This window comes from Gossypium raimondii, chromosome 11 (assembly GCF_025698545.1).
Source record: "Gossypium raimondii isolate GPD5lz chromosome 11, ASM2569854v1, whole genome shotgun sequence".
Taxonomy (NCBI): Eukaryota; Viridiplantae; Streptophyta; class Magnoliopsida; order Malvales; family Malvaceae; genus Gossypium; species Gossypium raimondii.
The window spans coordinates 5,927,789-5,942,052 of NC_068575.1; the positions used below are offsets into that span (position 1 = coordinate 5,927,789).

Consider the following 14,264-nt stretch of genomic DNA (forward strand, 5'->3'; position numbering starts at 1 on the left):
CAGTGATAACCACCATACATCCATAAATAATTACAAATTTTTAAACAATTACTAATTTTCTTTGAAAAAAAAAAATTCATTAACGAAAAAGTTACAAAACAAAACCCCTTATAAAGAGGGGACAAACTACTACACCTGAGCCAATAGACTCACCCCATACACCTGAACCTACCGTCCACAATCCTCATTCATATCAACATAAAGCTTAATTGCAACATTCCTTTTTCCCATCAAAACACACACAAAACTTAATTATACAGGCTTTTTCCCATTAAACTACATACCCATAGTAGCCCAAAACACATACAATTTACCATATATATGGTCCAGCTTTTGATAGTATGCGATCCTCCAAGACCTAAAGAAAAACAAGGGAGCCACTACACCCCAAAATCCCATTACAAAGCCAAGAACTATGCTGACATAAAGCCAATTCACTTTATTTCCGTCGCTGCTACTTAAATTATTTGTAGCATCAGTTAGAATACCTTTCGAGGTGCAATTCTTAGTGAGAGGAGGTCCGCAAAGATGATTTCCCACATAAGACAAGTTTTCAAAGCTTTGAAGCTGAGTGCTTGTTGGGATTTGTCCTGTCAAGTTGTTGTACGACACATTGAAGTGATTCAAGAAATTCAATTTGGAGAAACTTGGAGGGATTTCACCATTTAGCCGATTCATGGACAAATCAAGAGATTCCATTAACTCCATGTTGCCAATGTTGTCTGGTATACGTCCCGTCAGGAAATTTCGTGAAAAATTTAAAGACAATAGTCCAACAAGACTACCAATTTCTTTGGGGATCTCTCCTATGAAACTGTTAGCTGAAAGGTCTATACTAGTAACAAGTCCTAGTGTGTGACCATATTCATCCTCTCGTCCTTTCAACACCAATAATTCTGTAAAGTAAAATGGGAAATCATAGATCTCCGGCGTAAAAACTTTATTATAGCCTTTTTGTTTTGTGGCCATTGCACCTAAATTATTGAAACATTTTGGAATAGTGCCTGAAATGTTGTTATGGGCGAGGTCCAAAATCTGAAGAACTTGAAGATCACAAATTTTTTGAGGAATATGACCATCAAAGTTATTTGATCGAAGGCTTAGAATCACAAGGCTTGAGAGCTTATCACCAATCCATGCTGGTACACTTCCACTGAAATGATTTTCACTAAGATCAAGCATAATCAAACTCACAAAACTCTGCATTATGGATGAAAATTCTCCAAACATGCTATTGTTTCGAAGGTTTAACATAAAAAGATTTCTAAATCCGAAAGTAAATGGGATATTCCCTGTCAAATTGTTATTTTCTAAATTTAAATAACCTAAATATCTCCACTGAATCCAACAATCTGGAATTTCTCCAATGAGTAGATTTGTATCAATGAAAAGAACTATCATGTCGCTGATTGAAGGATTACAAATGAATTCGGAAAGGGACCCTGAAAATGAATTATTTGACAAAAACAAAATTCTTAAAGATGAAAGTACTCTGGGCAATGGACCTGTAAAGCGGTTTGAACTCAAGTCAATAGTGTCTGTCACGTTCAAATTTGAAATCTCTCCAGTAAGTTGATTAAAGGAGAGATTTAATTTTTCAAATTGAGTGGGTAAGTTCAAAAACCAAGTAGGCATTACATCTGAAATTCCTGCATCAGAAATATCTAACACAGACAACTTATTTTGGAACTTCAACCACTGGGGAAACTTTGACCCAAGATGCCAGTGACTCAATTCAATAATTTCACATTGAAATGGGGGGATCCAGCTTGGGTTTGGTTCAAATCTAAGCCTATTTTGTGATGCCTTCAGAGTTGTCAATCTCGAGAGCCTAGAAAAATGGGTTTCTAATACAACGCCTTCCAATAGATTATACCCAAAATCCAGAGTTTCCAAACTTTCCAGTTGTCCAAAACATAGAGGAAAAGTACCATTTAATTGATTTTCTGAAACATCAAAGAACTTCAAAGATGATAACTCCCCTATCGATGATGGAATGGGACCAGAAATTTTGTTTCGAGCAAGGGACAAGTGAGCTAGGTTTTTAAAGTGCCCAAGTTGATCAGTTAAATGGCCAAAAAGATTGTTGTCTGCCATATACAATGACTTTAAGGAATCCAGACAACATCTAGACAAACTTTGTAGGATTTCTGCTATGTCTTGCTTAATTCCATTATAAGAAAGATCAAGAACTCGGAGATGGTTTAAACTAAGATCAAGAACTTCAAGAAACGACATGTTCCCAGAGTAATCTGGAATTGGGCCTTCCAAAGAATTGACAATAATCGGAGATGGGCCCTCTAAACCACAATATGACAAGTGCAACTCTAACAAAGAAGGATGTTTGAATGTTACCTGTAGCCAATCAGTTGCTTTAGAAAGATTCGCATAGCTCAAATCAAGGTACTGCAAGGAAGAAAGTCCAGAAACCCATTGAAGACTTGTTGCTTCAATATTGCTCACTCCATTACCTCGAAGATCAAGATACTGCAACTTTGAAAGATTCCCCAGGTTATGAGGAATTACTCCCTGGAATTGTGTACAAGCGAGGTTAAGATATGTCAAGCTATCCAGCATACCCAAAAATTTCGGGATATGTATGCTGCTAAAAATGTTATAGCTCAAGTCCAGGGAACTGAGATGCTTCAACTCCAGCAGTGAAGGATTTATTTTGCCTCCTAGGGCTGAAGGTGAAAAAGGGGGCGAAACCAAGTGCAGTTGGTTGACGTGGCCTGTTGAGTTATGGCAGACGACACCAACCCATTTACAGCAATCCCCTCCTTCAACCCAAGAAGATAACCTGTTTGAAGGATCAATAAGATCATTCTTGAATTTCAAAGAGCTTCTCTCTCACTTTGAATGCAAAGTAGGTTGGAATTGGCATGACAAATGGTAAAACAGATAGCGGGAATAAGAAGAAGAAAAGGGAATAAGGAAATAGGAAGAGGAGTAGTCATGGTTGCAATTGCCATTGCTCACAACTCAAAATATATAGACTAAGCTTAGCTAAAACACAAAAATATTGCGCACATACATGAAGCGCAAGGAAGTTTCTTCCAACAAAATGCATTTAATTGATAATAGTCAAGGGAAATTTCTAATTAATTGTATTTAAATTTCCCACAAAATGTAATATGAATTGCGAATATTATATTAAAGAAATAAAGTTCAGTCAAACAAAATGGATGCCACGGTCCCTTAATTTTTCATGCATAAAATAATATTAAATCAATTATAATAAAAATCTAAAACTATTATATTTAAAGTAAATTATACACGGCTTATCAAGTTAATGAAATTATAGAACGTATAAAAATTAGTCATTGAGCTCATTCTAATGAATACTTTAAAATTTTAAAGTAAATTATACAAAATTTTATTTCTAAATTTTAAGAGTTTACTTTTTATATTTTCTCGTAATTTTAATTTTTAAAATTTTAAAATATTTGGCATCCAACGTTAGTTACTTAACAACTATAATTTTGTTAAAGGTAAATTACATTTAAAATTATTAAATTATTAATAAATTTACGTTTTATCACTCAACTTATAGATGGTAGACATGAAATTTATATAAGATAATTTTTCTATATGTTTGGCTATTACTAACTAAAATTTTGAAAATCAATACTACTTCAAACTTGCATAATCATTTCTTGGGACCTTAAACATTTATTGAAAATAAATCAATTTATCCTTCACTCTACTTTATTTAACTCTTTAAATTTTTTTGTTTCATTTTACTCAAATTTTTCCCCTTTTCTCTATTTAATGTAGAAATTAACCAGTTTTAAAATTCCACAAATTAGTTATATATTTTTAAATAATTTATTTTTCACTTACATGTTCCTGTCATAGCATATTAACCCATTGAATAATAACACGACCTTTTTTTATTAACTTTTGATTAAAGTATAGACAACTCTTTATAATTTGTCAAAAACATTTTGTTTGATTCAAATATAGGATTTTTTTTATCGAATCCATACATATTACCGCATCACCTTCGACTTCAATGTCACTACCACCATCAGATACCACCCCAACATAGAAAGACGACAATGTTGCCTGCAAAAACAATAAATGAAGGATTCAAGCTTGACTTATGGAAGAACCAACTCAACCAAGTAGCTGCTTTTGCTTGCTTACGCTGTAGCTAAGACAGTGAGGGTTGTAGTTGCAGTTGTAGCCATAAGGGAAGGGTTTGGGTGTAGTGAAGTCCATGTTGAAGCAGTGATCGTTGACCATCAGAGCTTGGGTGGTGTTGCTTTAGACAGGGGACGACTCTATTACTTCCAGAGTTGTTCTGCTCTTGGTCTTGGGTTTCCATTTTCGGATCCTCATGCTTGTAATCTAGATCCAAACACAGATCCTCATGGTCATTTCCGGACTTTCATGAGCTTTATGGTTCGGGTCGGGAAACAGCCATGAAGTCATCTCCACTTCTTCCCTGCTACAGTTAGCATCTCCATCGATGTTGGAAAAGTTTATTTTAAGTTTAATTTTTTAATTTTAATTCCTTATATTTTAATTTTAAGTTTTTATTTATTTAAAATATGTTTTCATATCAACTTTACACAAAAGTCAACGAAAAAGTGTTACATGTTATTATCTAATGGGCTAATATGTCATATCAACAACCCATTATTGAAAAATAAATTAATTTAACTACAATGTTTAATTTTAACGATTATTTCAACGAAAGTGATCAAATTTTAAAAAATTTAAAATGATCAAAATAGGATAAATGATATTTTAGAGTTTGTTTACCAGTTTTATGTGTTTCTCCACATGGCTTGTTTGTCATTTTCACTTACCAAAATATTTTTATGAAACAACTACAAGAAAATATAGAGAATATTTTTCGTAGAAATATTTCATGAAAAATGACTTGCGATAAATATTTTCTTCATTTTCTTTATTTGTCTTTTCAGAAATAGCTTGATGAATGAAAATGACTTGCTAATCTCCCTTAAAGTGTAAATCACTTTTTGAAAAATGGATCCTTACTATTAACTTGATTTTTATATAAAATTAACTTAAATAAATTTAGATATTATTACTTTAATAATAAAATTTTAGTTTTAATTTTAAAATATTTAAAAATGTTAATATTAAATATTATAATTTTCAATATAATTAAGCACACATATTTATATTTAATCATGTAAAAATTATTAATATAATTCATCAATTTAATAAAGTTATTTAATATTATAATTTTGTTTTGATAAATAATTTTAAAATTTAAGTAGTATTCTTATATTTTATTGAAAATTTTATATTAATATTTTAATACTAAATATATATTACAATTTATAAATATTTAAAGATAAATATTTTATAATATAAAATATGAATAGTTTAATAATATAAATACGAGTATGTATTTAAATCCTTCTTAACTTTATTTATTCTTTCCTGCTCCAATTAATGTGTTCCTATCTGCTTCCATATTTAGATATATAAATACTATATATCTTCAAATTAAATTTTAAATTAGATATTGGTTATAATTAAGTCTATATAATTAGAGGTTTATATATGATATAGTACACTTTATATTTACCTAAGTTTAGTCCAACACAAAATATGTGTATAAAACTTTGCCTAAGATGATCTCATATTTATAAATAGTTAACCTAAACATGTTTCAGGTTTGCTCATATTATTTTCAACTGGATATTTAATTTTTTTAAATATAAACAACTTAATATTTTTAATATGTAAATGGTAATTATTTGATACACTTTCAGTAGAATTTTAAATTTCACAAGTGAATTAAGAATTTAATAAATATCACATTTTTTATATAATTATTTTTATTTTTTTTACTATACCCTATAATACTACTGTAAAACTCAAATTAATGAAATGAAAGAATCGGAAATGGTTCAGCAAAATTAGTGATAGTTGAAGAAATTGGCACAATATCCTTTAAGCATGTAATCATTCAGACTATGAGGAAATGAGTTGGAAGTCACTGAATACAGATAAAAAGAAGTGGGAAACGAGTAACGAAAATCATGGAGGTTTGAGTGGGGACCCTTGCTTTTGAATTTTGATGCACTTCTGTTCTCTTGCTTTTGGTCATTATCCCAAATTTCCAAGTAAATTAATTAAAGATCAATATATTATATTTCCTATAACTTTATCACCAAAATATCATGATTAATAAGAAAACAATACAGCTAACATCAGTACTGTTTTTGGGATTGAATCACAAATTATATTTATAGTATTTGGCATCTATAGATTTCTAAATTCTTGGTCCATTTCACTTCAATCAAAACTCCACCCAAATTATATTATTATTATTTAATTTTTTGATTAGGTTAATGTCACGAGTCAATCAAGCACCAAGTCGAATTGCATCTTATTCATTTTACTTTAAACTTGGGTAAATTAGTCTTCGTATGCTAGATTAAAGAGCAAACTGGTAATTTTTTAAAATTTCTTTTATCTATTTCAACTATTAAAAATTGATGTAGCTAACAAAATAACCAGACAGCTACTTGTGGCATGTCACGTATACTTCATGCTAACGTACGATGACTAGTTTTCAAAAATAGATATGGATAAACTTTTTAATAGAATGATCAATTTTCTCTTTGATTTAATGTACAACAATTAATTTATTACCTTAATATTTCTTTCTTTACATATATTTGGCAAGCAAAGAGAAAAAAAATTCTCGATTTTCTGTTCCAATGTGTTACTCGTCACTCCCATATATATGTATAACTTCAAATTAAGTTTTAATTAGATATTAATTATTGCTAATGAGTTGAATTGGATTATGTATGATATTAGTACATTTTATATTTGTTCCAGCATGAAATATGGACATAAAATTTTACTCAAGACTATCCATATCTATAAATTGCTAACTTAAACTCGTTTTAGGACATCTGTAGAACCAGAAAAATCGTTCATCAATTTGTTGAAGAAGACTGTTGGGTGTTTGAAATTATTGTATCATCCGTAAAACTAGAAGCAGAACGTAGATTGGGAAGGCGGAGTTGGTGAATGTGGTAGGATGAGTTGCAGTTGGTAACATTCGTGTTTTTCATGCATTGATTTGCTTTTTCATCAATTTTGGCCACCTTTTTGGACCATTAATTTCACACAAGAAAAGTTATTTTAAGTGCATTATTCACGTTTGGGCCAGACATTTAATTATTTTCCATCTCTCCATTGCTTCCACCTTTTCAACTTTTTGTATATTTAAACCAATTCCTTAGTTTTAATAATATGTAAAACATAAATAAATAATTTCAACTTCAAATATATTTTACATCGATAATTAATCAAATGCTTAAACAAATTTGGTTGATTTACTCTGAGAAATATATATATATAGAATGTTTCCCAATTTTTCTCAATCAAGAAAGAATACTCGAATAATAAAATCCCATAAGATTTTAATAATATATATATATATATATATATATTCATAGATGCATGCATTTAGCAAATCAAACTACAAAATCAAATGCTTTAAATAAAATTTTACAAATATATATTAATAAAATCCCTCCTTATCTTATTTTTATTTTTATTAAGATTTTTTTATTTGTTATATTTTGAATTTTATTTTAACCAAAACCAAAGGTAAATTCTAAAAGTAAATTAAGCTCAATTTAAAAATTTGACTCCAACGTCTAAAAGTTAATCCCAATTGACAATTAAGTCTTACGATCCTCTTTGCTTTTGTGCGAAACTTCTTTCATAGGGACTTGTGTGGAATTGAATCCTTCCTATAATTCTAATTGAAAGGAGAATATATAACAAATGATGTGGAAGAATTAAGAAAGCAAGCCTTATGGGAAAGCTCATGCGATCTTCTTCGTATTTGTGCAGTTCGTAGTTGAAGCCATACTAGTAGGAAAAAAATACGAAGGTCCATGCTGGGTTTGAACAAGGATTTTATTGAGATTTATCATTTAAAACAAAGAGTGTGGCTAGAGAGTTACATTCCCATAAGTGGTGGCAAAAAAACACAAAGAATCACTCAATGGGTCGTGACAGATTCTACTAAAAACTATACTTTAATAAGTAAAGTTATTTTAAAATTTGGACTTCAATTAAATTCTTTGCTTTTAAGAGATTAGTGTCATTAAGAAGGTTATGAAGCTTGCTAAGGAACCTGATTTTGAGGAGATTAAGGTTACAGTTCAGTAATGCTTGATGCTGAGACCACTAAAGTTGCCATGTTAATTGGCAGCAAAGAAATTTACAGAAACTTTAATCATTCTCAATCTCGTGCCTATAAATTTTGTATTTAATAAGGCCGCTTAAAAAATATTTTGCATTGATAATATATATAAATTATTATTTATATATTGTACTTTTTCATAATTATATAATAATAACTTAATTATAAGTGCTTAAGGATCAAATTGATAGAATGTATAAATATTGAAAACTAAATGTATTATTATACTAATTAGAAAAATATTATGTCTTCACTCCTATTAACCATTTAACGTAAAGTGACCAAAATAAAAATGATCTAAAACGTTACGATGAAATTGAAAATTTATATTATCGGATGACTAATTATATTGTTTGCCATAATTATATAATAATGCACTCAAATGTAAGAAGCGATCAGATGAAATAGCACTCAAAATTTATCACAAATTGAATTAAAATTTTTAAAACCAAGAAGGAACTAAAGTAAAAATAATAATAATAATAATAACGTTCATGTTTAGCTTGATGGTCAAGGGATGTTCATTCATAGAATCCACTTATATTTGAGTTTTTGCAAAAACAAGTGGTAGGTTTTATTTGGACATCTCTTTTTAGATGATGTGTGTGTAGTGTGGGTATATCCTACCATGTGTGTGAGTATTAACTCTTTAATTTTACATTATTAAAAAATACCTTAAGGGTCAAACATAAATTCTCATATATTTTTTCTATTTATTATAAGAGGTTAAATGAAATTTTAAAAAATTGGAGGGAGTTGAGGCCCCTATCAGTTAAGGTTGAGCGTTCAATCAAATCAAGTTGACGAGTGAAAAAAAGTTCGAATTAATCAAGTTGACAAGTCTTATTTTATCATCCTAAATAGATTTGAAATTTTTTCAAATCGAGTCAAGTGAAATGTAATTCGAGTTTAGTCGAATTGAGTGAAATTATTCGAGTTAAATTAAAAATTAAACTTGTCAAATCAAAATTTTTGTACAGTATAACTAATTCCATGTTAGAGTATATAAATTTAAATCATATATATTTGAAAACTTTTTCAAAGAAAAATAAAAAGAAGAAGATACTTTTAATATGATAAACTTGAATAATTAATTAACTTGTTTAGGTCCTAAAATTATTATTTTAGATTTTTTAAATTTTCTTTATATATTCTTTAGAATTTTTCTATAATTTTAAAAATATGAATTTTGGAATTGTTAGAAATATTTTTAATTTTAAAGATTATTTTGAATTTTTGAAAATCAATTTGATTTTTTTTTTGTAATTTTAGTTGAGAGACCAATTTGCTTATTTTCAAAATTGACCGGGACCAAAAGGGTATTTACACTAATTTATTATTTGAATTGTAAAATTCAACTCAACTCGAAAAAATCGAATAACTCAATTCGATTAACTCGAAATTCAAATTTCTTTCGGGTTTTTTTAAATTGAGTCGAGTTTTGCTCACCCCTACTACCAACCCTCCCTCTCTTCGTCCTAACCCAAAAACCCAAGTTTGGGTATCTATACTATAATTAAGATTTTGTCTGAGTTGATGTCACCCATCAACTGAATCTCGACTCAATCCTAAAGTTATTAAAAGCCCCCCTTAAGAAAACAATAGATATTATTTTGAAAGCAATTTTACCTTTTTATATAAAATCTAGAAATTTCATATATATGATAGAATTTGAATCCAAAACATTATAATTTTTAGCTTGAAGGGTCGAAAAGGCTCTTAGTAAAAAAAAAACTCAATTAAACCCTTAAAAAAAACTTCACCTTATTAAGCTCTCAATGACTGAAAAAATCTAGAAAGTTGATGTAACAACTAAACTGAGATAAATTTCAAAATTATACGTGAACTTTGATTTAATGTACAATTGTATACATGAACTTTAATTTGGTATAATTATATACATGAAGCTCTAATTGTGGTTTAAATGTATACTTAAAATTTTAATTTTGATTTAATCATGCACATTTAAAGAAATAAATACATCAATTTATTTTTATATTGGATAAATATAATTATTTATGTGTGCAATATATAAACATAAAATGATGTTATATCAATAATTGTGTTAATAATTTACAAGAATTGGATCAAATCAAAATTTCTTGTATAAAATTGCACAAAATCAAAATTCATGTATACAATTGCACATTAAACAATAGTTCATGTATAGTTTTGGTATTTATCCCAACTAAACTATAGATTAGAGATGTGAAATTTTGGAAAGTTGAGCATAAAATTGTGACGTTTGAAATTATAGGGATTAAACTATAAAAATTCAAAACATGAGTTTTAGGTCTTATTTATATGATTTGAGAATTTAAGATTCTGAAAACAGAATGTGAAATTTTAATGGTTCGAAAATCAGGGACTAATTTATAAAAATTTGAATTGTAGGGACTAAACATTCAAATAAAATTAGAAGTTGAGGCGTTCGTCATTGATTTGGGAAATCGCATTATATGAAATCACTAGCGTCTAAGAAATTCAACAACAAGTGATTTCTATGTTTTCATTAAAATTGAATTTTATTAATTTATTTGTTGAATTATTATTTGTCACTAAACCCGAATCCGATCTAGGGTAAAAGAAAAAACATGTCTAAAATTTTATTGAGACTCGATCCAAACATGATTGGATCCATGATCGTTTTTATTTGTCATCGTCTCAAACCAATAATTTAAAATAAATATAAATTAAATTATTGTTAATTAAGTATTTGCCATACATAATCTTCAACTTTATTTTAAAATAATCAAAATAAATTTTAAATATTCATAAATTATTTTATTTAAGGGTAACGATTTTTAGTCAAATTATGCTATGAGATCTTGTAGTTTGTGTAAATTGTGAATTTAGTACCTCTATTTTAATTTGATCAATTTTAATTTTTGTACTTTTAGAATTTTCAAATTTTAATCCCAACCCAATAATAATAGTTAAATTTGTTTGGTAAAATGATGTTTTTGCCCTATTTTATGCGTAAAGTTATAGATTTAGCCCACATTCATTAATTGGATCATTCTTAGTGATTATATTTTTGAATTTCAAAATTTTAGTCAACGATAATCGTTAAATCTATTAACTTTTTTGGTGTGTAATATGTGAAAATAACAAATAACATAGTATTGCACATGTGATAATATGTTTTACATATTGAATTTAAAATAACAAAACTTAACTTGATGAATTTAATAATTATCATTTGGTTAGGATTAAAATTTTCAAATTCTAAAAGTAAAAAAAGTAAAAAGAATAAAATTAAACAGGTCTTCAGCTTACACAAAACATAGGGTCTAATAGCATAAATTAACACAAACCTCCTAGGTTGTCTTCAACTAGATATTTCTTAAATTTAAGTTGTCCTTTTCCTATCAAAAAAGATTAACATGTCGTAGTGATAAGACATGACTAGGTGAAAATGAAAGACCAACAAAAGTCTGTTTCAACAAATACACAAGAAATTTATTGTTTCATCATTGTTCCAAGACACCTCTCTTCAAAAAAAGAAAGAAAGAAAATAAACAATGCAAGAGACGATCGTCCTTTACCCATCGCCCGGATTGGGCCATGTGGTGTCAATGGTGGAGCTTGGCAAACTCATCCTTCACCACTACAACAACCGATACTCCATCACCATCCTCCTTACCACTGGCTTTTGGGACACCCCAACCATCATCTCTTACATCAATTCCGTCTCCCAAGCCTTCCCATCTATCTCCTTCTTTCGCTTCCCTTCCATCTCCATTGACCTATCTCAAAACTGCAGCTGTGCCGCCATTGCCTTCCACTTCATAAGCCTTCATGCACCCAACGTCCTCCATTCTCTTCAACAAATCTCCAAATCTCACAAAATCTCTGCTTTCATCATTGATATTTTCTGCACTTCGGCTTTATCTATGGGAAAAGATCTTAACATCCCTACTTTTTACTTCTTTACCTCTGGTGCTTCTACCCTTGCTGCTTTCCTTCAAATCCCAAAGCTTGATAAACAAACCTTTGGAAGAAGCTTCAAAGATCTGCCCAACATGGTCTTCCATTTTGAGGGTGTCCCATCGTTGAGAGCTGTACACATGCCTGAACCTTTACTTGATAGAGATGATCCAGCTTATCATGATTGTATGTACTTCATGTCAAGTCTTCAACAATCAGATGGAATCATAGTCAACACCTTTGAAGATCTTGAACCCATTTCCATTAAGGCTATTGCTAATGGTTTATGCCTTCTTGATGCTCCAAGTACTCCACCAACGTTCTACATTGGACCTTTGATTTCCCCAAGTAAACATGAAGCTGAAAATGACTATTGTTTATCATGGCTAGAGAAGCAACCGAGTCAAAGCGTAGTGTTCTTGTGTTTTGGAAGCCGTGGGACGTTCTATCCTCCCCAAGTTAAGGAAATAGCCAAAGGGTTGGAAAATAGTGGGCAAAGGTTCTTATGGGTTGTAAAAGATCCACCCAATCATGAAAAGGCTAAGCAAGCTGAAGATAACCCTGATGTGGATTTAGACAGTCTTTTACCAGAAGGATTTATGGAGAGAACCAGAGATAGGGGTTTGGTTGTGAAGTCATTTGCGCCACAAGTAGCAGTGTTGAACAAGGACTCAATTGGTGGCTTTGTGACTCACTGTGGGTGGAACTCGGTATTGGAAGCGGTGATGGCTGGGGTGCCTATGATTGCATGGCCTTTATATGCAGAGCAACACTTGAACCGGAACATTTTGGTTGAGGATATGAAGATGGCTATTCCGGTGGAGCAAATGGAGGGGGATGGGTTTGTGAGTGGAACTGAGTTGGAGAAACGAGTGAGAGAGTTGATGGAATCAGAGAAGGGTGAGGAGCTTAGAGAAAAGAGCAGGAAGATGAAAGAGAAGGCCTTGGCTGCCATGGGTCCATCAGGGTCTTCTACTAAAGCACTTACCAAGGTGGTTGAGTTATGGAAGTAAGGCTGAGGCCGGTGTTTCTTCTATTGGTCTCTTACAAGGTCATTAGATGTGGTGTGAGGAAGGCAGTCACTAATGGATCTACTGTTTTTATATTAGTATTAGTATGTATAGGTATCCATATCTAGCTTCTTCTTCTTTTTTAATATTTTATATACAAATAATAATGAAATAAGGATTTGGTTGAAGTGATAAACAATATTTTAAAATTGTAGCATGAATTCAAATCTCACAGCATATAAATTTTAAGATAAAAAAATTATCAATTATATTCACAAATACAATTTTTCATTAAATAAATTCAAAGTAAAAGTTATTCCATAAATCAACAAAATCATAATAATCAACAAAATCATCTCATATTATGTAATATAATAACTCATAATTCAACAAAATTAAAATAAATAATAATAATCAAAGGCGAATCCGGAGGCTGATAGGGCCTCAGCCCCGGCCCCTAAAATAGAATTATTGTTTTGATTTTTTGGAAAAATTTAAAATTTAAAATTAATAAAAATAAAATTATACTTTGACCATCCTAAAATTATAAAAATTAATTTAATTTTTTAAAAATTATAAAGATATAAACTATTAAAAATTAAAATTTCACTTACCCTAAAAATAATTTTTTAACTTAGTCTCTCGGAGCAAGACAGTTAAATAAAACATGGTAAAGTGTTCATTAGAACAATTGAAGAAGGCAAAAACAATGGCAACCATTGTTGCGTGGCGCTCTTTCTTTATCCTCAAACTCCTCCTTGGGCCAGCGTCTCTCAATTCCTCCTTCTCTCTCCCCTCTTCATGTAAGTTCTTTTGTTTTTCCTCTCAATTTCTTTTACCTCACTGTTTGCTTCAATTTACACAAATTTTCTTGTTTATTTCAGTTCATAAGGTTATATAGAAATGGGCGTTTCACATTTTTCACTCTTTTGCCTTTGGATTTCTTTTGACCAAGTCTAAAGCAACCTGCTTTATTCTTTTCGTGTTCAAAGGATAGAACTTTTTGTAAGGTAAAAGGATTGTATGATATTATGATTTCATGTCAGTTTATCCTTTTTAATAAGGGAATGATAAATTAATTTTTTTCTCTTGATATTCAATATTTT

The 14,264-nt window shown here is 30.0% G+C and overlaps 2 protein-coding genes across 2 annotated transcripts; one reads left to right on the plus strand and one right to left on the minus strand.

Moving 5' to 3' along the window:
• Positions 1-276: 276 nt before the first annotated feature.
• LOC105761415 (receptor-like protein EIX2) lies at positions 277-4,224 on the minus strand. Its single transcript, XM_012579219.2, has 3 exons — positions 4,150-4,224; positions 3,997-4,068; positions 277-2,826 (listed from the first exon to the last, which is right to left on the minus strand). The coding sequence occupies exons 1-3, from the start codon at positions 4,222-4,224 to the stop codon at positions 277-279; spliced, it is 2,697 nt and encodes an 898-aa protein (XP_012434673.2).
• Positions 4,225-11,639: 7,415 nt separating this feature from the next.
• LOC105761417 (UDP-glycosyltransferase 88F5) lies at positions 11,640-13,357 on the plus strand. The gene has a single exon (XM_012579221.2). It carries the CDS (start codon positions 11,743-11,745, stop codon positions 13,159-13,161), a length of 1,419 nt encoding a protein of 472 aa, XP_012434675.1. The 5' UTR covers positions 11,640-11,742; the 3' UTR covers positions 13,162-13,357.
• Positions 13,358-14,264: the final 907 nt, after the last annotated feature.

Bases quoted from the DNA above. Each gene is read 5' to 3' on its own strand.
- LOC105761415 (XM_012579219.2), bottom strand. From the start codon at position 4,224: ATGGACTTCACTACACCCAAACCCTTCCCTTATGGCTACAACTGCAAC. The intron at 4,069-4,149 runs GTAAGCAAGCAA...TTGTTTTTGCAG, and splicing joins CTCACTGTCTTAGCTACAGC to GCAACATTGTCGTCTTTCTA. The intron at 2,827-3,996 runs GTAATATGTATG...TTGAAATTCAAG, and splicing joins TTGAAGTCGAAGGTGATGCG to AATGATCTTATTGATCCTTC.
- LOC105761417 (XM_012579221.2), top strand. From the start codon at position 11,743: ATGCAAGAGACGATCGTCCTTTACCCATCGCCCGGATTGGGCCATGTG.